The 25,749-nt window shown below is 40.6% G+C and overlaps 1 protein-coding gene across 9 annotated transcripts in view; it reads right to left on the reverse strand.

Annotated features, from left to right (window-relative positions):
- dcaf6 (ddb1 and cul4 associated factor 6) overlaps positions 1-25,749 on the reverse strand; it is a 38,094-nt gene that overhangs the window by 8,916 nt on the left and 3,429 nt on the right. For 3 of the 9 annotated variants that reach the window (XM_033615833.2, XM_033615825.2, XM_033615816.2), the window contains exons 2-12: positions 19,530-19,591; positions 14,387-14,479; positions 13,667-13,852; positions 13,451-13,564; positions 11,843-11,978; positions 11,465-11,676; positions 8,634-8,727; positions 6,020-6,139; positions 5,292-5,642; positions 4,768-4,959; positions 1,529-1,588 (exon numbers count right to left, since the gene is read on the reverse strand). In XM_033615833.2, the coding sequence (XP_033471724.1) occupies positions 1,529-1,588; positions 4,768-4,959; positions 5,292-5,642; positions 6,020-6,139; positions 8,634-8,727; positions 11,465-11,676; positions 11,843-11,978; positions 13,451-13,564; positions 13,667-13,852; positions 14,387-14,479; positions 19,530-19,591 (1,620 nt within the window). The remainder of the gene's footprint in view (positions 1-1,528; positions 1,589-4,767; positions 4,960-5,291; positions 5,643-6,019; positions 6,140-8,633; positions 8,728-11,464; positions 11,677-11,842; positions 11,979-13,450; positions 13,565-13,666; positions 13,853-14,386; positions 14,480-19,529; positions 19,592-25,749) is intronic. The other 6 variants (XM_033615843.2, XM_078174551.1, XM_033615852.2 and 3 more) reach the window with 3 other exon arrangements.

The raw sequence follows: 25,749 nt of genomic DNA on the forward strand, positions 1-25,749 counted from the left end.
GCGTGGCACATGTCCAGCTTTTAAACTTTTAGCTTTGGAAATTAAAAAAAACCTATATTGATCATGGCTGTATTAATGTGAAAGAAGAAGCCTCAAAAATACTGTAACTCAGAACAGAAACTTCATCTGCAGCTGTGTAAATAATCTATTAACCTTCTTAGTTAAAATGCTAAAAACTCATTTGTTCCAGCAGGGCTGGGCAAAACATCAATATTATATTTATATTGTAATGTGAGACTAGATATCGTGTCAGATTTTGGATATCATAATATTGTAAGTGTTCTCTTCCTGGTTTTAAAGGCTGCATTACAGTAAAGTGATGTCATTTTTTGAATTTATCAGACTGTTGTAGCTGTTTTATTATTTGCCTTTATCCACTTGATATCATTACTGTACATCCAAGCTTACTGATGATTTATCAAAACCACTAGTCAACCCTGCAATTATCACTGCAATGTTAATTTGGAGATATTTGGTCAAAAATATTGAGATTTGATTTTCTCCATGACACCCAGACCCTAGTTGGAGCCTCTCAGGTGAGAATTAGAATTGGACCAATATAAATAAGCTTATTGTATGTATTTTTAGTGGGTCAGCTGAACAGAGATTTACTTTTAGCCCAAATTCTCATCTAGTCCGAGGTGTCTACAGGTATCTGACACTTGCCTTTTAAGACCTTTTCAAGTTGTTTTGTTTTTTAAACCAAAATAAATACTGATTTTTGCACAATTTCTCAAAACATCTTTTTCTTATTCAAACACTGCAGATAAGTATAAAGCTAAGTTGTATGCATGTGGTCCTGAGCAGAGGTAGGTTAATGTAGGAATATGGTTACTAACTTGAGTTGGGTTAATCTACATTGTTCCAACAGGTAAGTATAAAATAAAAGACAGCATTAGGTTCGGTGGGGGTTTAAATATTTGTAACATCAGGAATGTGGACTTTCACGCTGAAGAAATTAGAAAGATGCATTAAATTAGATGAAATGTTTGTGGAGGTTAAGGTTATATTTATCTTAATTATTGCCATAGTGTCCTTCATTATGACACTATGACAGTGATTAAGATAAATATATGACTAATAATAATAACATTAGATCAATAATTATTATTAGTCATATATTTATCTTAATCACTGTCATAGTGTCATAGTGAAGGGCACTATGACAGTGATTAAGATAAATATATGACTAATAATAATTATTGATCTAATGTTATTATTATTAGTCATATATTTATCTTAATTATTGTCATAGAGTCCTTCACTCCAGGTCAAAGTAACTTGGGTAAGATAGGCACACTGTCAATCTGCAGGCACATAAATATGTGTCTGGACAGATAATGGGAGAGTAATGGGAATAATGGGAAAGTAAAGTGGTGGATGGAGAGGAATAAGAAGCATGAAAAAAATGGAGGACAGACAGAGAAACTGTTTATGTTCATGAGGGAGGGTGAAGAAGACGAAGCGAGTAGCAGGGTGGGGTGGGGTGGGGGTGGGGGTGGGGGTCGGGGGGGGGGAGAGGACGCACCCTGCTGTTCATCGAGAGTCATGGATCCCAGCTGTTTGTTTACCACAGACGAGGGGGAATCTGGAACACAAATGAGACCGACTGAACATCGGACACAGAGGTCAAACCTGAGGGCTCAACACAGTCAAGACGCACGAGAGGAAAAAACAAAAACTTCAAAGTCATGTTAAAAAAATAAAATCGATCCAAGGCCAAGCAGGAGGAGCTGTAAAATCAGCCAAAGGAGGAGAAAAAGCTTCATCTGATAATTTCACTTTCACTGTTTGTGTAAAATGAGTATCAGAGTTTAGTAAGTTTGAACAAAAACAAGAACATGACAAGTTCACACATGCTTCTGACATGTCCTGCTTATAAAATGGTTAATTCCTGCAATGTTAAAGTAACCATAAAGCTCACTGTGAGACAATACAACGGAAAATACATCATAATTACACTCGGTCTGCTTTTAAACCTCTGAACAACCCAAATAACTCAAACTTATTTTTTAAATGATTAAACAAAAGCCCAGATTCTCATCTAGCTATCAGTGCAGCCTGGTTTCAACATGGACAATACAAGCAATTGCCCTTTATTCAATCAATGACTGGTCCAGTAAAGCCCCTTTCAGACATTCAGCTTGTTATGTCAATGCAGTGGCAATTTTGCACATCATTCTCATGTCTGAATAAATCACAGTCCTTTTTACATAAAAGTCACAACTGCAATCTTATCTTACAAACCCTACAGAAGAGAAAGACTATGATTGTACATTTTTTAAACCATTAAAAAAATCTGTACAACCCCAATTATCACTGGACTACATGGATGAATAAATTAATATCCAGCTCAACACCCTCTGTACACAGCACGTGATAATAACAGCAATTAAATGTCCCAAATTAACATCTTGTCATTAGATGCTTGTGCGCTAAGTAAAATTAAAAGTTGGCAGCTGAATTCTCCTTGTAATTAATTATGAAACTGGGAAAATGTACGAGTGGCTTCACTTTGCCGAGCTCACTAATTAACTCCAAAATAAGTCTGAAAAACCATCACTGATGCAGCCCAAGAGAGAATAGTGAGAAATTGAGAAAACTTTCCTTCTGTCACATCTTTACTTTTTAACTTTTAGCTAATTGTTCTCCAGAACATTGTGTTTCTTTCTGCAGAGTTACCGACAGAACGTTGGAATGACGAAAACACATCACATTAGCAGATACAGTAGATGAAGCCAGTTATGTTGTTCCATGTCTGAAAAGGGCTTTAGTAACGATTCCCAAGTTTGAGAGAAGACTTGTCCACACGTACACTGGTGTTTTTCAAAACAGGGTTTTTCCTCCTCCAAAAAAATCTGTCCAAATGAAAGCGCAAAAACACAACTGAAGTGCTGTCAAGTGAATGCCAAACCAAGAGATGGTGATACAATCCTAAAGCCATGTTGGCCAAACACGCAAAGAAGAAGACGGACTGGGTGTCTATGTGAATAAAGGCGCACAAACATTTCGGAGGCACTATATTTCGTTCCTGCTTTTTGCAACCTGTAAGGTTTATAACAATAAACTGGAGCTTGAAAAAGATGGTGACCAATCAGAAGCTTGAAAAAAGCAATTGCTGGAAAACTACCTGGAGCAGTGATGTCTGTATCGTAGGGCTGGGCGATACAGGAAAAAATCATATCTGGGTATTTTCAGGCTGACTGGAGATACACGATATATATCTCGGTATTTTCTATGAAATGGGCGACATGTTTTCAGCTGCAAGTCAAAGCCACATCTGAGATGTCACAGGCACTTTTATAAAAACAGACTAACAAAATAAAATTCAAAGACAGGGATTTTATTTCCCTGTTTAAAAATATACAGCTGCACAACATATAAATGAGAGATTATATAAAATAAATAGCAGGGCTGTTACAAAATCGTTTCCCACAGCCTTTCAAATGAATCTAGTGCTAAAAAATGATTTGAATATTGTTATTTATTTAGACTATTAATGTTATTTATGCACAGAGTTTCAACAGAGAGGCTGAGGGAGGGAAGGAGCGAGAGGCACTTTGTCTGTGTTGTATACGTCTTGTATATGAAGCATCTGTTGTCACTGCATTTTTTAAAACACATCTGTCACCTGCATCCAGGCGCTGTCTCAGTGTCACACAACAGACTACAACTACCAAGAGGAACGGCGACATGCTATGATCTGCCTCGCACACCAACTAGCAGCACAGCACTGGATTGCACCTGTGCTACTGGGGACATTTCATTCATCACTGGTTTAGCATGGCACGTGCAACATATAGACCGATGTGGCACTGTAGACTAATGAACAGACAGATAAAACAGAGGAGCAGCTCTGTGTCTCTTTCAGTGTTGATGGAGAACTTGTGTGAATGAGTGAGTGAGTGGGGGGGAGCTGTGCCGAGAGTGTGAGAGGGATGTACACTGGTACCCATTATGTAACGAAACTTGACCCTATATCCATATAACCTGTGTTGTTTAAATTTATATCGATGTATCGTACATAGTCATCATATCACCCAGCCCTACTGTATCACTCGCTGACGCCTCTGTTCCTCAGTTTAGTGAAAAAGTAACTGTAGATTTATGTGTAAACATGTAAAAAGTCCTGTTAGTAAGGTTAGAGCAACAACTATTTTGCCCACTTCCACCACTGCATGACACGTCGCCTCATTGTGGTTCCTAACAAATAAAAACAAATTCTTGCACATTCTGCTGTTACAAGCCAAAAATTCCCAGTCGACACGTGTAAAGAAAAAAAATCTATGTTTTAAAAAAATACCTGTGCACATGTGAACTAGGCCTGAGATCAAACCACAGTGAATCCAGCCCAGTAGGCCAGACAGCTGATCAGCATGTATCATTAAAACATGAGTGAACAACCACATGAGCCATGAGGACGCCAAAGCAGAGCTTCACACTGTCTGGTGCCACTCGGGTGAAAACTCAAGCAACAAGTGGAGCGATGGAGTGAGAGCGTTAGTGAGTGAAGGGCTGAGCAAACAGTGGAGAGGCGACACAGTGACGGCTGTAGAGGTTAATAAGCACAAGGTGCATTATTGGGAAATGGAAAGAGGATCACTGTGAGATTAGTGGTCAGTTCTAGCAAGGCCGGGTCTCTCTGGAGCCTGACTGTCTCCAAAAACATGTCTGCCTTTCATACAGAGAGGGGAAGATGGCAGGGGAGGGGGCCCAGGCGAACAGCCCGTATGGAGGGAGGTGGGGGAGCTCGGAGGGGAGGGTAACCTGTACGGGGTTGCGTCTCAGCAGCAGCAGCAGCAGAAGTAGCAGCTCTCTGTGAGCGTCTCTCAGAGGCTGCAGAAGAGGAAGGAGAAGAAGAAGAACGGGCCGCACCCTGTCCTGGTGGGTCGGCCAGCCGAAGTAACCTCTGCAAACGCCTACACACTAAACTTATGGGCAGGCGATGAGGGCCGTACTCTGACAGAGAGGCAGAGGAAGAGAGGGAGAGTGAATGCACGATTAGAAGACTGGAGGGGGAGGATGTGAGGAGAGGATCGGGAGCAGAGGAAAATAAAGGAGGAGAAGGACAACAGGATGCTGAAGGAAAAGAGAGTGACGTGAGGCTGCTGCTTGAGTGGAGTGGCTCCAACAAAAACACACACACAAACACACACTCACACATGTACACACACACACACACACACACACACACACACACACAGAGTTCTAAGGATACCTACACACTCTGCTGAAGAGTAAAATGTGAAATTCTGTTTTTGTGTCAAACATTTAGGTGACAGTCCACTTACCTGAGAGAGCGGGTTCTGACGTTGGCGTGGGTGTCGGCGTTGGAGTCCCAGTGGTGTCGCTCTGACTCCTCTGCTCTGAATCAGGCGAAGAGGTAAGGGGCGAGGAGGAAGGGACCGAGCTCTCTACTGATGAGGAGCTGGAAGGAGGAGGTGCTGTGACTGTCGATGACGACCCTGAGGAGGAAGAGGAAGTGGATTTAGGCATGGCGGCAGCAGTGGCGGCGACAGGATCGGCAGGTACCTCCGGGGCGTCTGACCCCACAGGCCCCTCGGGGACGCTGGACTCCTGACTGGAGCCTCCTGCAGGAGCAGCTGGAGTGCTCGGCGCCCCCTCTGGACGGACAGCTGTTCCTGAAACAAGAAAATACAAAAACAAATTCAGGCTGTTACAGGCAGTCAAGACGGTCAGAAAGGTCTCAGTGTTTAGGTTACGTTATGACCTGTTCACCCATTGACAATAAAAAATTATTGATACACGTAAAAGTCACAGTATCTTTAAGATACCCCAAACTCAACAACATACAGACAAAACAGCACAAATAATTTACAAAATATAGTATCATAAAATCACCATCATATCACATCATGCTATGAAAAACTCAAATACACACACATAGGCAATTCAAGGACATTAACAGCCTTGGACAAGTCAGGCTATCAAGTATAATAAATGTAAAGTGTGTCTGGTTTGAGTGTTGACAGTTCCAAAGAGGGAGTTAACACCTCACCTCTGGGTCGTGTCTGAGGCCGAGTTCCTCTGCTGCTCTGAGCTTCGCTGGCCTCCTCAAACCAGCGGGACAACATGTCTGACATCCTCTGCATCAGAGACACATTCGGGCTCTGCTCTCCTACAGGAGCATAAGAGAAAACACTTGATGTATTAAAGCAAACATGACAGAGGCGGATATGTGCCACAAGATGTGAATGATATAAGTTCAAAGGACTGTTGTTTTTAATGTGGAGCTTCAGAAAAGACTTATGTTTTGGATTTTGGACAGTGTCACCCAGTGATGACTGAAGGAAAAAAGTGGAATAAAGGTGTGTGTGATATGCAGTTATTGTGACACTGACACTGAAGTGGAACGCAGACACGGTTTTCCGTGAAGGGGCATACTACCTTTCGGTGGCGGCATCACTTGTAACTGCTCATATAAAGGGGACCTATTATGCTTTTCCCTATTTTCTGTCTTACACTGTACATAATGCTACAATGTCAATTTTTTATAGTAAACGTGACCAAAGTTTCAAATAATGAGGTAAACAAATGTAAAAGTAATCCCTGTGAACAAAAACCTCAGGCGTCAGACCTTTCTGAATACTTCTGAGACAAGCTGACGTCAGGGGCTGGATTCACAAACATTCTGAGAACACTCTCAGAGAGCTCCTAACTGAGCCTAATTTTTTTAGTTAGGAGTCTTAGCTTAGGAGTGATTTAGGAAAGTTCTTAGAACAAATCTAAGCAATAAGGGGACAGAAACTTTGACCTTAGTGAGGAGGTGTGGTTGACCCCGTCACTAGGTATGATGCAGTCTTTTAACAGATATGATTGGTTGTCACAGTCTCACCCTTTTGTGATCCTGAAAGGTGTGGACACCCAGTGGAAATGAAATGAACTGCTGACTGTGAAAGTGTTGTCATTGTTAATGTGATCACTCTGCTGATGGAAGGTTGAGACTGACTCAAGTCATCACTGCTCTACTGTTGCATTTTTACAGTTTTCCAAATATCTTCGTGTTGTGATTTTATTTCTGGTGCTATAAAATCATGGGAAATGTGTGTGTTGCCCTAATGAGATCGACCACATATATTATACCTGCACGATCTAATCTGTGGCATTTCAATAACTCACTGTCATCCAGTGTCTGAAGAATATTTCTCCGACCTCTTAGCCTGAGTGTCAGACTGAAGCTCCCAGAACCTTCAGTCTGACATGGCTTCCATTGAAGGCGATTTACAAGGGGGAGGGAATTTGATTTTTTCCCTAACCAATCAGTAGAGATCGACTCACCCAGAATCTGACGTCATTAGTATCCATGCCTCGGGGGTGCCGAAAACAAGTGAGCATTGCCCGTTTAAAATGTCTCTGTCGTCGTGCACGCCCAGCTGCATCGCCGTTAAATCCAGTTTAGCAGCTTCCTTAATTTGGTCCTCCATTAACACGAGTAGTGGCGAAATACCTCGAGAGCATCGTTAATGTGGTCTGTAGGATCTGTAGCGGTCGCCATTGTTGCTATCCTCACCAGTTACCCACCGGCGTACAGCTTGACATCAGCGTGGCGCTGATTGGCTAATCGCTAGGCCCGCCCCCACCCCCGGCGTTCATTGGTCCGTCCAGCATTTGGACGAGATAAATCGCAAATTCACTGAAGCATGCCAGACCAGAGATGCAAGCCTACTCAGTTGAGTGGGCGGGGTCTATGGTTGGAACCAGGCTACCGACCTCTTTGTGTTTCCACCATTTTCTCCTCTGATTAAGAAACTCTTAAACCTCTTAAAAGTCCTCCTTCCTGCTCCTGACAGTTTTTCACCTTAGGAGCTCTATTAAGGTCTAAGATGCTCTGTGAATTTTAAGGGGAAATTCTAAGAAAACGTCACAATTCTAAGAATTTTCTTAGAATGTTGTTACTAAGAGCAACTCTTAGCACTAGGTAGCTTTGTGAATACGGCCCCAGATCATGACAGAATCCTTTATGTGGTGATCTGCTTCAGACACACAAGTGTTTACAGTATGTAGCCTTCACTGCTTTATGTAGCTACATGCTAATGTCAGAGAACGTGTAAACTCGGTTGCCGATATTGTTAATTTAGCCCCTATTTCAGATCATATTCCTGCTGGAATATGTCCAGGTGTGTTTAGAAGTTTTTCTTTGTGACTTTTAACAGTAGAGACTGCCAATAAAATCAATTACAGGCTGCAATGATGGCGCAGAAACGCTGAGACACAGGGGATCCAGAAATGCTGACAAATCAAAGGGGACTGCAGTGATTTCAAGAGGGGGGTTAGAGAAACAGGCACTAAAACAAAGGGTGTCAGACAGAGGTGAATACAGGTGTTCCAGCACAGACAGTTTGAGGAAAAGAAAGTGTTTGTAAATACAGTATGTTCTAGTAAAATCTCAAAATACAAGTATGAGCCTGAAAAAAAAGAGCATGATAGGACCCCTTTAATGCTAAATGTGATTGAGGGGAAATTTTAATAAAGAGACTGAGGGAAAAATCAGAAGGGGTGGGTGCTTGGGAAACTGTCCCAGAAGCCGGATGAGTAATTTGAGAGCTCGGCTTTGCCCTCAGTGAGCAGGAACACGCACATGTCAGTATCTGTGCCGACTGCTCTGATCTTACCGTCTCTCTCCCTCTCGCTCTCAGGACGAGCTCGGGGTCCAGTGTCAGACCAGTCACCTCGTAGACGCAGGCGCTTCACTGGAGGCTGCCTCAGCTGTGGAAACACACATGCACAGACACACACACACACACAGAGGGAAAGATTAGCAGTTTGTCAGTCAAAGCATGGTCAAAAATAGCTCCGCTGCCAAAGCAAAACACTGCTCGTCTCTGTCAGTGTCCTCTTTAAAGTGCCCCCTCCCTTCTGGCTGCTCGGCTGAGGTTGCCTCCACTCACCAGTCCCCTGGCTCTCTTTGCAGGGCAACAGGCTGAGAGCCAGAAATAGAAAAAGGGGGTCTTAGTGCAGGGACTATCAACTGCTTCACTCAGGAAATGTCATCAGGTCTGTTTATGGGCTGGAGGTGGTGAAAAGGAGCAGAGGCTGACAGAGATAGTGGAATAAAACAGGGAGCCAAAGACCCTGAAGAAATGAGGTTACAGGTGGAGGGAAAAAGGGGAGAGGGAGGTAATGAGCCTCAGCTTGGCTATCCCCTCTACCTCTGCCTGAACTATTTTGGAGGATAGAGGAACACTGCCTGCGTCGGTCGCTGTATTTGGAAAGGAATGCGTGTGGTGGTTGCATCCCGACACAGCTGAACTCACCACGAGGCTTTCAAACACTGGCACCATGATCCAGCACATTCACACACACGTGAAGACCAGGACTCACAGTAAACATGATGACCCAGATACATTTAAAAAAACACTAAAGAAGAACAGATTAAATAAACGTCTTAGATTTGGTTTCAATCAGTATCAATCGTGCCTTTTTTTCCCCGTATCACTGTGTTTCTTCCTCTCTCCTCTGTTCTTCAGGGTCATCTGCTCCACTCTGCTGCATCAGCCAGTGCAGATATAGCCCTGATGTCTGCAGTGCTTTTAGAGAAACTGACAGCCACAACAAGGGTTCTTATTGTGTGCTTGTTTACAATAAACAGCCCTTTCACTGCCTACATGTCAGACAACACTCAACCACAAGTGCGCATGTTTATTTTCTATGGTGAACAGATAAAAGTAGTAACAGCTGGGTAATCCTAGTCTTATAATATGCAGACTACACAGGGTTAAACCATTTTAAAGGGATCGTTTTTTGAAGTGAGGTTGTATGAGGTTCTTTTTTATAGTCAGTGTATTACAGACAATATCAGTTGGCACGCACCCAGTTTGTTGAAACAGGCTGGAGTATAACCACGGAAGCTAAGCAATGTACTTGTGTTGGACGGGGGAAGCAGCAAAACGTAGCCATCTAAATCAGTAACAGTTCAAATGCACGATACATTGAAGTAAGCAATATGACAGCTTCAGTTCCCTGTCAGTAATCATCTGACAGCAAGGTAAAGTGGTGCAAACACTCTAAATATAGCATACACTTAGAACCTAAAGCATGTTTTCTACCCCCCACTCCACAGCAGTACACTGCTTATAGCTTACGTGTCGGTATTTCTGCCTGCTTCTCCAAACTGGGGGCTTGCTGACAGACATCTACTGAGTATGGATAAGCACCTCAAACAAATTCACTTCAAATGGCCTTGAATTATCTCTTTAAAGGTACAGTGTGTGGTATTTGGCGGCATCTAGTGGTGAGGTTGTAGAACTGAAACTACTCCAGTGTGCCAAGCGTGTAGCAGACCTACGGTGGCTGATAAAAAAAAACAACATGGCTGACTCTGTGGAAGACGACCTGCTCCATATGTAGCTATAAACTTCTCATTCTAAGTATCAAAAATACAATGATTCTTCTTTCAGGTGATTAGAGCTGAAACTACTTGTCTGTTAGCTAGTGTGTTAGCATGCAAACATTTGCTAGTTAGCACTAAACACAAAGTACAGCTGAGGCTGATGGGAATGTCATTGCCTTTGCAGGTACTTGGTCATAAACTAGAGATGTATGAGATATTGGCACACTGTTAGTATCTTGAGTTAGCCTGAAAAAAAAATCTCTGCCAATAAGATGACATTTTTAATATGTAACCTTTTTATTTTATTATTATTTTTGGAGCTTTCTGCCTTTAATGATGGGACAGTTTGGGGCAATGGGAGGAAGAGGGGGGACAACATGAAGCAAAAGTTGCGGCAAGGACACTGCCTTCAGACATGGGGCGCCTGCTCTATCCACTGAGCTACTGGGCGTCCCTAACTATGTAATTTTAATTAGTTGAAATAGGTGAGATTTGCCCTTGATGCTGTCAGGACTGTTTCAGGGAAAGCACCACCCCAAATGGCATAATTTACATGTAACCTAAATTAAAGCAGTTTTCTTATTTTGCCTAGTGAAAAGCATTACATTTCATGTCCACATCTTCCAGTCAGCCATCACAAGAGTAGAAATAATATGTTTATTCTCTAAAGGAGAGACTCGATGTTTTCTGCAATGAGGTGGAAAAATTATATAGATATAGAGGCACCAGCAATCAGTCAAAATGAGTTGGACAATATTGGTATATCTGCAAAAATCAGATATTTTGCATCGTTATCATAACCCAAAGTACTGCACAAATTAACAATTAGCTTGATGATGGTGCTACACGGAAAGTCAGAGGATCACCAAATTATCATTATAATTTATTCTGTGAGGAACATGAATGTCTGAACCAAGTTTCATGGCAATCCCTCCAGAAGATGTTGAGATATTTCAGCCTGGATCAAAGCAGTGGACTAACACACAGGCTAACAGACATCACCGTCCATACAGCCATGATGCCACATAACTACAAACACACAGCTCCTATCAGGACTCATGTGATGTGTGATGTGATGAGAGCTGCGTGACTCAAGTCACCCCATGCACTCACCTCCTCCCTCCTCTCCTCAGATGGACCCTTCAGCTCTCGGGCCTGGTCGTCTTTGGGATCAAACAGGTAGATGTAATCTGAGGAGTAGCTGACCAGCACCTCCTGACCGTCCTCGCTGTAGCAGAGAGACGTCACGCGACACGACTTGTTGGAAAGGTGAGTGGGGACGAACCTCACACACATACCCGTCGTCCCCCGGCCCATGTAGTTACCTGGGGATGAGACAAAGAGTCTATAAGTGTCTGGTTGCTGAGGTGGAGAGATATGCCTCTGGAAAACCATACAGCGAGCCTAAAACTCAGAGTGACTCTATTATGTCAACATAAATATAAAGAAAGAAGGAGCTGAGTGATGCTGTCAGCCTGCAGGACAGTTTACCTGTCGCTCTGGTGCCCAACATGCGTCTGTCGTAGATCCGCACGGAGCTGTCAGAGCAGCCCACCGCCAGGTAGTACGGCACCAGAGGAGAAATGGAAATAGAGGTCGCTGCCCTTCGACAGTTTATCAGGATGTCCTGAAATCAAAGCAAACACAAAAGGAAAGGATTAAAAAACGAAATCACAAAGTCAGCACCAACAGAGGAGGCATTTTAATAACCAGCACGTACAGTGATATAGAGGACATCATTACAGTTTGATCCAGCTGAAAAAATAAATAAATAATTAAAAAAAAAAAAGATAAAAAAAAAATTAATATTAAAAAAAAACTTCTTTAAAATTTTTTATAAAGAAATACAAAATATATAAATATAAAAAATATTTTAAAAATATTTCCAAAGTATTTGTCATTTTCCAGTTTTGGATTTCCACTTGTTTTAATAATCTTTAAAGCAAAAAAGCCAAACATTTGCTGTATAAATGCTTCTTAAATTGGACAATTTGATGCTCTTCTTGTCATATATGATAGTAAACTGAACATATTTGGATTTTTGGACTAATGGGTGCGGATAAAACCTTTTAACAACACCACCTTGGGCTCTGAGAAATCACATTTGACATAACGATTGGTCAGAAAATACTGGGCAGATTAATCGATAATGAAAATAATCATTAGTTACATCCCCGAGTCCACTTGTTACACTAACAGGTTGTAGGGTAATTAAGAGGGAGGTAACAGAGTCTGGTAAAACTACTCTGACAGTATAAGGTCACAGGCAGTGATCTAGAGCAGGACATATGAGAAGATGCAATGCAATCTACACAAACACACACGCACATACTGATGAAATCTGGCCTCAAGCCAATAAAACAGTTTCTGAATTGCTCCAGAGGCAGAGAGCTGTTTGTGAGGAACGATACTGAGGACAAACTCATACTAGAAAAGTGGGAGGTCTTCAATACCAAATGAATCAGCCAAAGTCCAAGAGCCAAAAGCCAAAGAGCTGTAGTCTCATTTAGCCTCTTGTTAGCAACCGCCTTTTTAAAGACACCTGAAAGCCTCACATCTCACCATGGGGGTATTTATGGCTGTACGTTGTGTTGTAGAACAAAATGTGAAAGACTCTTCAGCTTGTGTTAACCACAGACCTTATTTCAGTCACCTAACCAAAAACCAACTGACTTTGACACGAGGGAACAGGGTGTGCTAAAATGCTAACACAGTTACACCACTCTTTTCAGAGCAGGTGCTCTCCTGACACACGAGGCATTGTGAGTGATGGAAGTGTACTTTGATTGGTCCAGACGTAAGTTTTCAGTGATAGAGCAAACAAAGCCGCCATTTCTTAAAACCCGTGAGCCATGAAAACATGCAACAGCTGCTCATAATGGACAAAAAAAGGAAGAAAACACAGACAAATGGACTAACAGCAAAGTCCAGGCTTTACAGATGAAATACACTGTGATTTTGAACATGACAAGGACGTTCTCGGGGACCTCTACAGAACTATTTGGTCCAAAAACACCTACTGAGACTGCCCCACCCACCCTTAGTGTCAATGCATCATAAAACAACTGAGAAGAAAAAACATCAAAGCTGTCACCGTACATCTTTGCAGTCTTCTTTAGTGCAGCTCGTCTTCGTGCGGAGGTCAAACCATCGCACCGTGCCGTCCTCTCCACACGACAGAAACGTGTAGGGGTCATTTGGTACCGTCATAATCTGACAAAGCAGAAAGGGAGGAGGTTAGGAGACAGAAACCATGAAGAGGAAAGATATGTTTGCTCTGTGAGATGTTTGACCAGTGTTTCCTGTGTTCAGTACCTCATAAGCTGTCCCATAATGGCAGGTGAACTGACACTGTCGGTTGTGCTCAGGACTCTTCTCTGTGTTTGTGTAGTAGATGATGCCGTCTCCAGAGCAGGACACGATCTCCTGATCGTTGGTGTGGGGCATGAACTTAGCGCTGAAGATGTTCGCCCGATGACCTGAACGTATTGACTTCTTGACCTGAAGAAGAGAAGCAAAAATACACGATGGCTGCTGGGAAGTAACAAAAGACTGTACCGAACATCATTTTTTAAAATTTGAAGCCTCTGTTGAAGTTTTTTCTGATGAAGCTTTGAATGTCTGTCATCACATTTTATCCCAAATAAAAAAAATCCTTGAACAAAATCCTTAATATGAATAAGTGATTAATCAGATTTAGTGAGTTCGTCTTTTTTAATTTATTTAGGACATCTGCTGTGCACAAAAAATGTGCTTTAAGTGCAAAAAAGAGATTCTATGATACATCATTTTTGTATTAGTAGTGTTTCCAAGTGACATGATAGCGTGTAGCTGACAGAGATTAAGTCTAATGATTAGGCTTTTCTTTAAATTAAAGAAAAAAGAGTTAAAATGACAAATGCAGCTGTAAAATAGTCGGCTTCATCTGCTTTTCATTCATAGACAAAAGTTAATTTGCCTCCTTTTGTTGTTCTTTCATACAGTGAGATATTTTCAGTGTGCATATCTGTTGTCACTTTATTAATCACCACCTACCTTTTTGTTGTACGGGTTGGAGATAACCAAAAAGGTGTCGTCTGACCCCGACAGGAGATATTCACCTGTGTCGTTCCAGGATATAGTGTTGACCTGTTAACAAACAGATATTTACTTCAGAGTTTATATTCATGCTAGAAGGAGAAGTTCATTAAATCGATTAGTTATTTGACAGAAAATGAACCACTGACTATTCTCAACCAAGCATTCATTGACTCCAGCTTCTCAAGTGATTATTTGCTGATTTTTTTCATTTTGTATAACTGTAAACTGATTTTAAAAAAAGCATTGTGCAGATGTCACTTTGGGCTATGGGAAAATATGTCATTCAAAATAAAATAAGACATTTTATAGAGACTAAACCAGAGGCTCCTGATCTGGGTATCTGGACATGAGGAGTCTCATGAGGAGTTGCAGGATGAATTTAAGCGGTCATGATGTGATTATGAAAGCAGGAAAATATAAAACAAACGTCCTACTGGGAATTGTATTTATTTTTCCACATTTCTCTTACCTGTGTGTGAAATACTGCAGTGTCACAACTTGAGACCTCTAAAATTATTCAAATGAAATCATCTAAAACAGAAAATCAACTGAACTATCACAACACATAAACATCCCCCTGAACATTGGTTTGTCTTAAGCCTGATTTAGGCCTTGTTCAAACAAAGCACTTTTCAGCAGCCTGGGGCAACTTTTTGTCATTGTTTTCTATGAGTGACGCTTCCCAGAGCGCCCTGAACACCTTGAGTTAAAAAACTACAGCTCAGAATGGAAAAGTGCCTGATATCATGTGCGTTTTTTCCAAACGCAAACCTCTACGGCTAAAAAATAAAGCAAACGCAGAAGCGTCAAAAAAGTGCAGTTCCTCTAATGGCCACTTGAGGCTGGCTCCAGAAATGAGTCAACCCCCATAGACCACCATGTTAAAATGCCCAACTTTACAGCAGATATAAACATGTTTACAGCCTGGTACATAAAAACGTTTTGGTCTCTATAGCTAATTTCCCCCGTCAAGACAACTGTACGAGGGGTGTAGCTTTATATAACTCACATGTTAACATTTTATCAAGACTTAAAGTTATGTGTATTCAAGGGCAGGGCTGCTTTGAGTGACAGACTGTAAGGTACAGCTAGTCTATAAGTCAGATCCACCCCTCACTCCTTCACAGCTCCACCCTCTCATCCAAATATGGTGTTTTCTGGCTCCAAAAAAACAGGATGGCGACGGCCAAAATGACAAATTTGAGGCATCAAACAGCAGTCCACAAAGCAATGGGTGGCATCACAGTAGCTACATCAATTATATTTATGCAGTATATGTTTTTTCGCCATTCTCCATTGGGGTGAATTGAGAGTGGGGCCCTCTGTGGTGGACAAGAGGAGACAACATTCACAAGGGATACCCAGCGCTAAATGACTTCACCAATCGTAGCTAGGGCTGCCACTAACGATTATTTTCATTGTCGACTAATCTGTTGATTATTTCTTCGATTAGTCGACTAATCATTTCATCGAAAAATGTGTTAAAATGTTGAAAAATGTCGGTCTGTCTCTCCCAAACCTCAAAATTATGTCATCTAATGTCTTGTTTCATACTCACGCCAAAGGGTTTTAGTTCACTGTCACGGGAGAGTGTGTAAAGCTGCCAATATCTGAACATAAGAAGCTGCAATAAGAGCATTTTGTGGTACTTTTATAGTACTTTTCTATGAAAAATGACTCAAACCGATTAGTCGACTACTAAAATAGTCACTGATTATTTTAATAGTCGATTAGTCATCGATTAGTCGATTAATCGTGGCAGCCCTAATCGTAGCTAAAATGAAATAAATATTAATAGTAATTAATACTACCTAAAATAAAAAAGGTACAGATCTGTGAGTTAACTTCACCGAAAATTAACAGTTAGGCTATAACAGGTGATTCAGTGGTTGCTGAGTGAGAATTAAAAAAAAAAGATGCAGCAAGTTGCTCTTTTTTTAAATTATAGGGATTAACATAAAAAAAGGCTGTGAGGTGTGGCCCGTGTTTTGCAACCTGTCTGATCAGGGCCTTAAAGGGTCACATGCCAGAAAAGGTTGGGTCACACTGGACTGAAATATGAATCAAAAAACAATCTCGAGATGAAAATCATAGTAACGGAACAAAGAGAAATGGAGCACTTTTTAAAGCATGAAGTGCAGGATGTGCAGTATATACACATGCAATGATGTTTGACAGCTATAATAGTGCTTTAATCTCTAAAGTCCAATTCAAATTTCTTTCCTTCACACATCCGTTAACATTTAACTTACTGAGATAACAATCAGATCATGGTCACACATTTAACTTAATCATAATCCACCCATGAATCTAAAGTGGAGCACAAAGACACTCAGTTCACAGTTTGCTGTCACTCCATGAATCAATATTTCATTAACACCTGTTTGTTGCAGCTTCAGTGTTTCATCATCACCTTGTTACTCCTCGTTTCCTCAGACTCACTCTGCTGCAATCAGTGAAATCACACTGCCTGCCCGTCCATTTACCACATCCTGCAAACTGAACCCCAGGCTCAGGCTTATAATACATTTTAAACAGGTTTCAATCGATTCTGATCATCTGAAGTAAAATGTTATCTGACTCTGAGGTGGAGTGAAGTCAATCTGTCTCGCGTCTCTCGTGTAATGAAAGATTAACAGACGCCGAGCAGCAGATTCAAACACGGGGATGAGGACATGTGGAGTATCATCGAGCCTTTTTTTAAACACAGGTCTGAGTATGTTGTGTAATATGGTACAATGTAGAGGCCTCACCAGCTTAATCACCTTATACAGGCAGATTTGATCAGATCTGGCAAATTCTACATCCATGTTATACTGTAATGTTTCCTAACACTTACATTTTAACTCTGTGTCAACTGGAATTAACAGCAAATGTCTCATTCTTTCACAAACAGCAGCAAGTTGTTTTTCGCAACTGATATAAGTACAGCTTCCCCATTTTTTTAGTAATTTTGCAATGTCTGTGGTGTGACTCTTTCTCGCCCGTCAGCCCACTGATCACCTCATCCAACAGCTGACAGGGTCGAGGCGAGCTCAGCCACAAACACTCAGATCATCAACTCACTGAGAGGACGCAGCCCTTTGGTGACAAGTGTTGCAGTTTGTTGAGAGCGGCAACAGAAAAGTGTGGAGGTGTGTCTATCTGTTTTGGTGTATTTTGTAAAATAAATAAATAATAAACATTCCAGTAATATTCCCATTATAACATGCAGCCATACATACTCTGATTAACATCCTCTAACGTGTCATTCATCATGTCAAAACAAGGTTAAGTTTAACATCTGGAGCTGCTTGTGCCATTTTGCTTTTTGCATCAAAATAGCATTTTTACAGAATTTTCCACCAGTGGCCGTCTGGTTCGACCGTGGGAACATAGCCCCCTGTGTGATATCTGTGCATATCCAAAAACCTGTTGATACCCAAGCCTTTTCTAATGTTTAAAAGTTGTTGTTTCTCCCTCCGACCAGAAATGCGGGATTTCCTTTTGGGCATGCATCTCTACACCAGCTTTGCAAACATGTTGTCAAGTTGATGTGTGTATAATGTATCCATGACAATGTTCAGAGCTGACTGTAAAAAGGCAAGAGGCCATGTGTCATGGTAAAAACACCAACTGAGACACATATTCTGAATGTGCAGTATACATGCCCAAAGTATGCTCCGAAAAAGCCTGAAGAGCACCAGCATATCAAACATGTCTTAATCGGAAAATGATAAATTCGATAAAAGGCCTAATTCTGAATATCTAAACAGAACATGCTGTTTACATGACAATATATACAAATAATATATACAAATATAAATGTGGAATATTAGTGTGCATGTAAATGTAGTTGATGTTTATTTAAAAAACAACCCAAGTTAATGTCTTCAAATAGGTCTCATTTGTCTTAGAGAAGGCGGCACAGTGATGCAACGGATAGCATTGTCGCCTCACAGCAAGAGGGTCCTGATTCGAACCCAGGGTGGGGGAGCCCTTTTGTGCGGAGGTTGCATGTTCTGTTGTTCATATGTTGTGACCTATCCAGGATGTACCCCACCTATCACCTAATATCAGCTGGGATAGGCTTCAGGCCCAGCCCTGACCCCTAACAAGATAAGCAGTTATGGAAAATGAATGAAATCAACAACAACAAAAAAGGCGCAAATTATCACATTAGAGAAGCTGGAAACAACAGAGAATTTTTTTTCACTACTTTTGCTTGAAATCGGGCTACAATGATTAATGATTATCAAAGTAGCCTATACTATTTTTCTACTGATTGAGAAATTAATCTGCTCGACTTCGGTATCTGTATCTCTTCTGTATCAAATATCCCCCTCTCCAACCAAGACTGTATGAAACTGTTGAGAATATATATTTTTAAGAAGATAATTATCTTCTTCAGCCTGTTACTTTCCCCACAAATGAGCCAAAACCTGACTTTTCAGATATTATGGACCTGTCGGGACCTTCAGACTAACTTAATGTGCACTAATGATCAGATCAGATTCATTTTATTGTTATTTTTATAACGAAACATAAAAACAAAATACTGTTTCATGTCTAACACCAGCAAATTTAAAAGTTCTGAGTATATATAATAGATAAAAAAAAACACATTTAAAATAGTGAGGACACCAGATTTCATCTAAATAAAAAACAACACTTAATACCTCTTTTGATACCACAGCAAAAAGAACAAAAAAGTCCTTGTCACCGAAATATTTTTCTTTTCTTTTTTTTTTAAATTAAAACTCCTAATATATTTACAACATGCAATAAAAATTCTTGTGACTGTAGCCGTTGTGGTTAGGAAGGAGACAGGTATTAAAGTGAAGCTGTCCTGTGGTTGTTGTGGTGTTCTGGACCGACTGACGTCCAGGCTGATAGTGTGACAGGACGTGTGACTGTTATATCAGCGTCAGGTTTCTCAGAGGTATTAACCACCTGGCCTGAAGTCAAAGATCTGCTCTCTGTCAGAGACCGAGGCCTCACTGACTGACTGACTGAGGAAGAGAGGCACGATGGGTTGTTTTTCTCTTCAAGACGACACAGACATTTGTTTTTCTTAGACATAAAAATGCACAAACAGATGAAAAGCAGGGGCACTTACGCAGCCATCGTGTACATTCAGTGTCCCCTCAAGTTTGAGTCTCTGGACAAATTCTCTTCTACCTGTAGAAAGAGAAAAAACAGCTGTAACAGAATGACAGGTTTACTAGATTTACATCTCATCCAGCTGAATGACACCTCTATTTATCCATCCATCTATATACTCGTCATTAAAAAGTGTGTAATCTCTTGCCACAAAAGCCTAATAGGATGACGTCAGATGTCTGAGAGGACGACTCTACATGTTTGGATGGTCTTTCATGCTTTTAGATTACAGGAAGGCTTCTTACAAAAAGATTAATTTCGTATGAAGGGTTTGTTTTGCACATGGAGAACACAACGCTGTACAGCAGGGGTGGGAGTCACCAGAGGATCCATGATATGATATTATCACGATACGTAAGACACGATACTACATTATTACCATCTGAAATATGCTGCAATATGCTGAATATTGTGCTAAAATACATTGTGATTTATTACCTTTTTTCAACTGTAAAAAATGTCCCCAAACGAAAACTTCGTCAACATCTGTTTCATCTAATAAGATAAAGTTTTCAGTCTGTTCATCTCACCTCAGCCATTTTTGCAGCGAAATGTATTCAGTGGACTATTATATTATTCTATTATATTATACTATTATACTATTATATTATTCTATCAGGCTATCTTAAGTCTAATTTGTATTTATATATAATAAAAAAGATTCGATACGATTTTGCCACACAAAAATATAACTAATATAACTAAAAAGGCAAAAGAGACAAACAACAGTTCAATAAGAACAGAAGAAATCTCCAGACACTGAAAGAGAAACTGGAAGTTAAGCATCAAAATGCAAGCAGATTTAAATAGAAACAAGTTCCTGTTTTAGTGTCAACTACTGCACAATAATGTTTATAGCAACCTGCAATCAACAGGCAATGTGTTGCTGAAGCAAAGCAATTCTTAAAACTTTAAAATAAGAAAAAAAGAGGGTTAGCACTGTTGGAAATGGATCTGAGAATATCAGCTGAACATATGGACTGACAAATCACAGTTTAAACCTATTAAATCAAACCAGTGAGTATACTGCAGAGGGCCCAAAGAGAAACGTTCCTTAAATATTTAGAGCTCAGTTTACTGTTGTGGTTCAGTAATGATTGAGAGTCACTTAAAATTTTCTGGACTGGAAAGCATTCAAAGAATCTGGGAGGAAATAGTTCCAATAGTGTTCTCCCCTGTAATGTAACCCCAGTAGGACGTCGAATAAATGCTTGAATCATCTCATTATTCTTCTTTTTGAGCCAAATCTACTTCAAATGTCTACAATACATTTGGTGTCTGAATTATACTGCTTTTACCTCTGTTAAAATAACCTTCATTGAAGGAAAGAAGATATAAAATAACAGGTGACACTTTCATTTTCTCTTCAGTTTTTCATGAGTTGAAATTAAAGATCTAAGACTTTTTCTGTGCACATGAAGGCGTTTATTTCTCCCACATTTTGCACACAACTTTGTTAAAATCCATGTTAGTGAGCATCTCTCCTTTACTAAGATATTCCATCCACCTGACATGTGTGGCACATCAAGATGCTGACTAAACAGCATCATTACTACACAGGTGTGTCTTGGGATGGTCACAATAAAAGGTCACAGAAAAGACATTTATAGGACAATCTGAACTATGGATTGCACGTGAATATGGCTACAGATATGCATTCTTGGCCACCCACAGTTCATCCGTGAAGAAAACATTTCTCCAAAGTGCCAGAGGCCTTCGACACTGAGCAGTTGCCCACTCAAGTTGGTTACGAAGGCGATCTGCTGTCAGGTCAAGACCCTGGTGAGGAGGACGAGCATGCAGATGAGCTTCTCTGAGACGGTTTCTGACAGTCTGTGCAGAAATGTTTCAGTTGTGCAAACTAATTATTGCATCAGTTGTTCATGTGGCTGGTCTCAGACGACGTGGTGTGGTTAGACGTGGTCTGTAGTTGTGAGGCTGGTTGGATGTGCCGCCAAATTCATAGAAAACGACATAGGAGACAGCTTATGGCCGTGAGATGAACATTCAGTTATTGTCAGTATACCAAAGGCACGCTCCCTCAAAACTTGTGACATCAGTGGAATTGGGTCCAGTGATAAAACCACACATTTTTTAGGAGCCTTTTATCATCACCATCCCAAGGCACACCTGTGTAGTAATCATGCTCACCTTGACATGCCACACCTGCTGGGTGAATGCACTATCTTGGCAAAGGTGCAAGTGAATGTGAAATGGTAAGGGACTGTACTTGTATGGCGCCTTTCTAGTCTTCCGACCCCTCATAGCACTTTTACACTGCGAGTCACATTCACCCATTCACACACACATTCATACACTGGTGGCCAAGGCTACCGTACAGGGTGCCCCCTGCTTCCTCGTTTCCGACACACACACACACACACACAAACACACACCAATGGAACAGCTATCAGGAGCAATTTGGGGTTCAATATCTTGCTTGAGGATGCTTTGACATGTAGACTGCCAATGTGAACCGCAGATCTTCCAATTGGTGGACAACAAGCTCTACTTCTGAGCCGCAGCTGCCCCTCTAACTAACATGGATTTCAACAAATATGTGACCAAAATTTGAGAGAAATATATCCTTTGTGTGCATAAAAGAGTCTAAGATCTTTAACAACAATAGCATGTATATTTTTGTTCACTGTATCCATCCATCCATCACTCCATCTTTGTGCCTCGCTTCACTCCAGTTAAGTGCAGTAGATCTGCGGTCTGGTATAAAATATCACATTAAGCATTTGGATTCAGTATTTCCGTATCATGTACTGTATTATTCATGCAGGGGAAGCCTCCCTTGCACTTACACACACAAACAGATTAAAAAGAGGAAAGGGAAATATTCATGCTGCTGTAAGATGAGACTATAAATGCAGGGAAAAGTGGGCTGTGCTTATGGTACATCTCTGCTGTGACATGAAATGAGAGAAAGAAATCTTCTTTTGAAAGAATTAAGTGACAATAAAACACATTAAAACAGCAGGATCCACGGGGGATTTGTGAGATAGCAACACTAACTCAATTTATGTTTTAATCTCTGGATCAATCAAGTCTTCGTTTTGAAAAGTGCAGCTTCAGGATGAGATGATGTCTCACATCTTTATGTCTTGGAGTTTTTTTCCCGGGCAATAATGAAGCTGTTTTGAGATACTTTTTGTCATTTTTAATAGTGCTGCCCTGAACGTACATCAAGGATTTTCCATTTTATTGAAGCAAAAACAGCTACAAAATGTGCAATAATCACATCAAATAATCTACAGCCACTGTAGGCCCATAAACAAATGAATAAATAATACGCATGTAGCTTCTGCCAGTGTTTAATAATGTTGGATTAGTATTTCTTATTGGATGGGCTACTTAGGGTTTTAGAGGTAATTTAATTATACTAATAATAATAAAAAAACAACAACAAACATCAGAGCATTCAAATACTAATTTGGATGCTGATTACCATGGCAACAGTAAAAGCTTTGAAACATTCAGGTCAGCCCTAACTGTTAAGTCAAGAGCTGTGTCCAAAATCCAGGGCTACACTCTAACTCTTAACAGTTTTTGTGATGCCGTGTGTTCAGGTGGATAAAATTCAATATACTTAAAACAGTTAGCATGCAGACTAAAAAAATAATACTTCATCTTTAAGTATGCTGTTGACACTATTCTCCCTCAACGCAACACATAATGGGAAATGGAGGAGATGCTCTTGGCTGATAAAAATGGAAACCGTAAAATAATTGTTACAGTTTGCTGCCTCTTTTTTAAATTCATCTTGATGTCCGATGATCCACTTATCGTTTCATTTTCTTTTCTAGTATAAAACGGTTAATTATGGTGATTTCTTGTATTCTAAGTTCAGAAACAGCACATTGGGACACGGCAACAACAGTGACGTCCATGACAAAGGTCTGCAGCAAGACCCGAAACATGCACACAATAGTGAACACAGCATGAAGCCAGTAACTATGTTATTTGTTCACTCCGAGACAGATAATCTAAGGATACAGTAGCTTCATTCATTTAATATAAGGGTGTTGTTTTTCCATTCTGACTGAATAATAATTGAATGTGTCAGAGAGAAGTTACGAAAGCTGCTGTTCATCCGATCGAGAGCTTTAACTTGCTCCGACAGGTTTCACCAGTGTTCCAGATGTCAGACAAGCCTGAATTTGTGTTGAGTGTTTCTTGTAAATGAGGAGCTGTAGTCTCTTCAGCTGCCAATCACAACAACTAATAATCATGATGTCACATATGAACACTGGATTAATAATATGAAAATATTCCCACTACAGTCACGATCAGACTGCTCATACAAGATGTTTTTTGTTTTTAATCTTATTCTATAATGTGTCGTGCGATATCTTGTGTAAAATGTGCTTGAAAGTTACAATTTAAAAATACAACAAATGTTTTATTTACTGACTTTTGGCACCAAAGAAAATTCAAAATTAACTAATTATGTTGGTAAGAAATGCATGGATAGGCTGTGTAATGTCTCAAGCTGCAACAAATTATTTTAACTCTCAGATGACTGTTTCCTTCTTATTCTTTTCATCAATCGAATAATTGTTTGGTCTATAGAAAGCCAGAATTTTAAAAAACAAAATGTCCATAACTATTTCCCATGGGCAAACCAACAGTCTAAAACAACAATATATATTTCATTTACAATGATATAAACAGATTATCAGGCAAAAGCATTAATTGATTATCAAAATAATTAGAAATTAATATTGACCAACAGATAAATTGTCTGTTTCAAAACTAACTGTCTCTCAATGTGACAAATAGCCTGTGTTTGGACAGTTATACATGAAAATAGAGAGGAGGCTTCAGGAGGAGCTTAGAGCGAGGAAACACAGGTGTATCCTACGCCAAACTGGTCTCACAACGAAGTTGCTGAAATCTGGCGCTTGGGCGCTTGGGCAGTGACCAGCATCAGACACTGATGAAAAAAGCCGTCAGCATATGCGGCAGGTCGCCATTATAGTTTAACGGCACTCAGTGGGACAAGAACGAAAGTTAAGGTGGCGAAAATCCGACAAGTGTGGGTGGGAGGGGTGGCGGATGGGTCTAACAAATACCAACTTTCACCCAGGAGAGCGGTGTTTGTGACCCATAAGATTATAAAGTCAAACCCTGTTGTTTTTTCCTAAACCCAACCACGTGCCTTAATGGGTGAAGGAAATAAAACATCAATTTGCATGGTGACGTAGTGCATTTATTTTGAAAGAGACTGTATGTAAACCTTAAATTTCCTGTGAAAACAGAAGTGTATTTTGAAAGAAGACAATGCTTGTAACAGGCAGAACTTGACAGGGTGTCCCAGAACGTCAACAACCAACACACCCAGGGTACCTTTCATGTCGTAACTGGACATGGAAAGTCCATGACCAAATGCCTATTTGTGACGAGGTCGGAGTGAGAATGTGTTGCTCATGCAGAAGTCTTTTATCAAGTGGCATGGCGTGACGTATAAATGCCACAGCACATCTTATGTTACTGGCATCACTTAAGACTGATGCTGTGGGATTTCTCATTTGGCAGCTTTGGGTTGTCAGTCCTCGCATCTCTTAGTCACATCCTCGATGGGAGGAGCTAAGACATGAGGAAGAGACACTAGTGAGGGGAGCGACGAGACATGTCAGCAAAATGGAAAGCGCCCCAAGTCTCAGTTATATTGTGCTGTGGAAAAGAAGAGGCAACTGGTGGAGTTGTGATGTGAACAAGAGTCTGTGTTTAATTGCTCTCATTCCCGCAGTTTCCTCCCACTAAAAAAGGCGACAACATCCAAAATGTAAAGTTTGTACACAAATACAGTTCATAGATCACATTGATGTTGGCAAGAATAGTGACGACATACGACGCCCTTTATCTTGTGTTTCTGGTGTTTTGTAGACACATAAGGAGCTGTTAATATGCCATATTTCTTCAGAGAGGTTGGTGTAATATTTTCCACCAGCAGCAGGATGGGAAATAATCCTCTATTTGAAAGTCTTTCAAAGTCTTTAGTATACAGAAGGCATTATTTTTCCTCATCAGAGTTACTCTGTGTCCCCGTCTTCATGTAAACCAGGATTTAGTGTCATTATTAATACTTAAATCGTTCTTAAGTTCAGGGAAAGCCCTGTGGCACACACACATTTCCTTTAACCTCCCTGGAAGTGCCTCAGGAATTT

Source organism: Epinephelus lanceolatus, chromosome 14, assembly GCF_041903045.1.
Source record: "Epinephelus lanceolatus isolate andai-2023 chromosome 14, ASM4190304v1, whole genome shotgun sequence".
Taxonomy (NCBI): Eukaryota; Metazoa; Chordata; class Actinopteri; order Perciformes; family Serranidae; genus Epinephelus; species Epinephelus lanceolatus.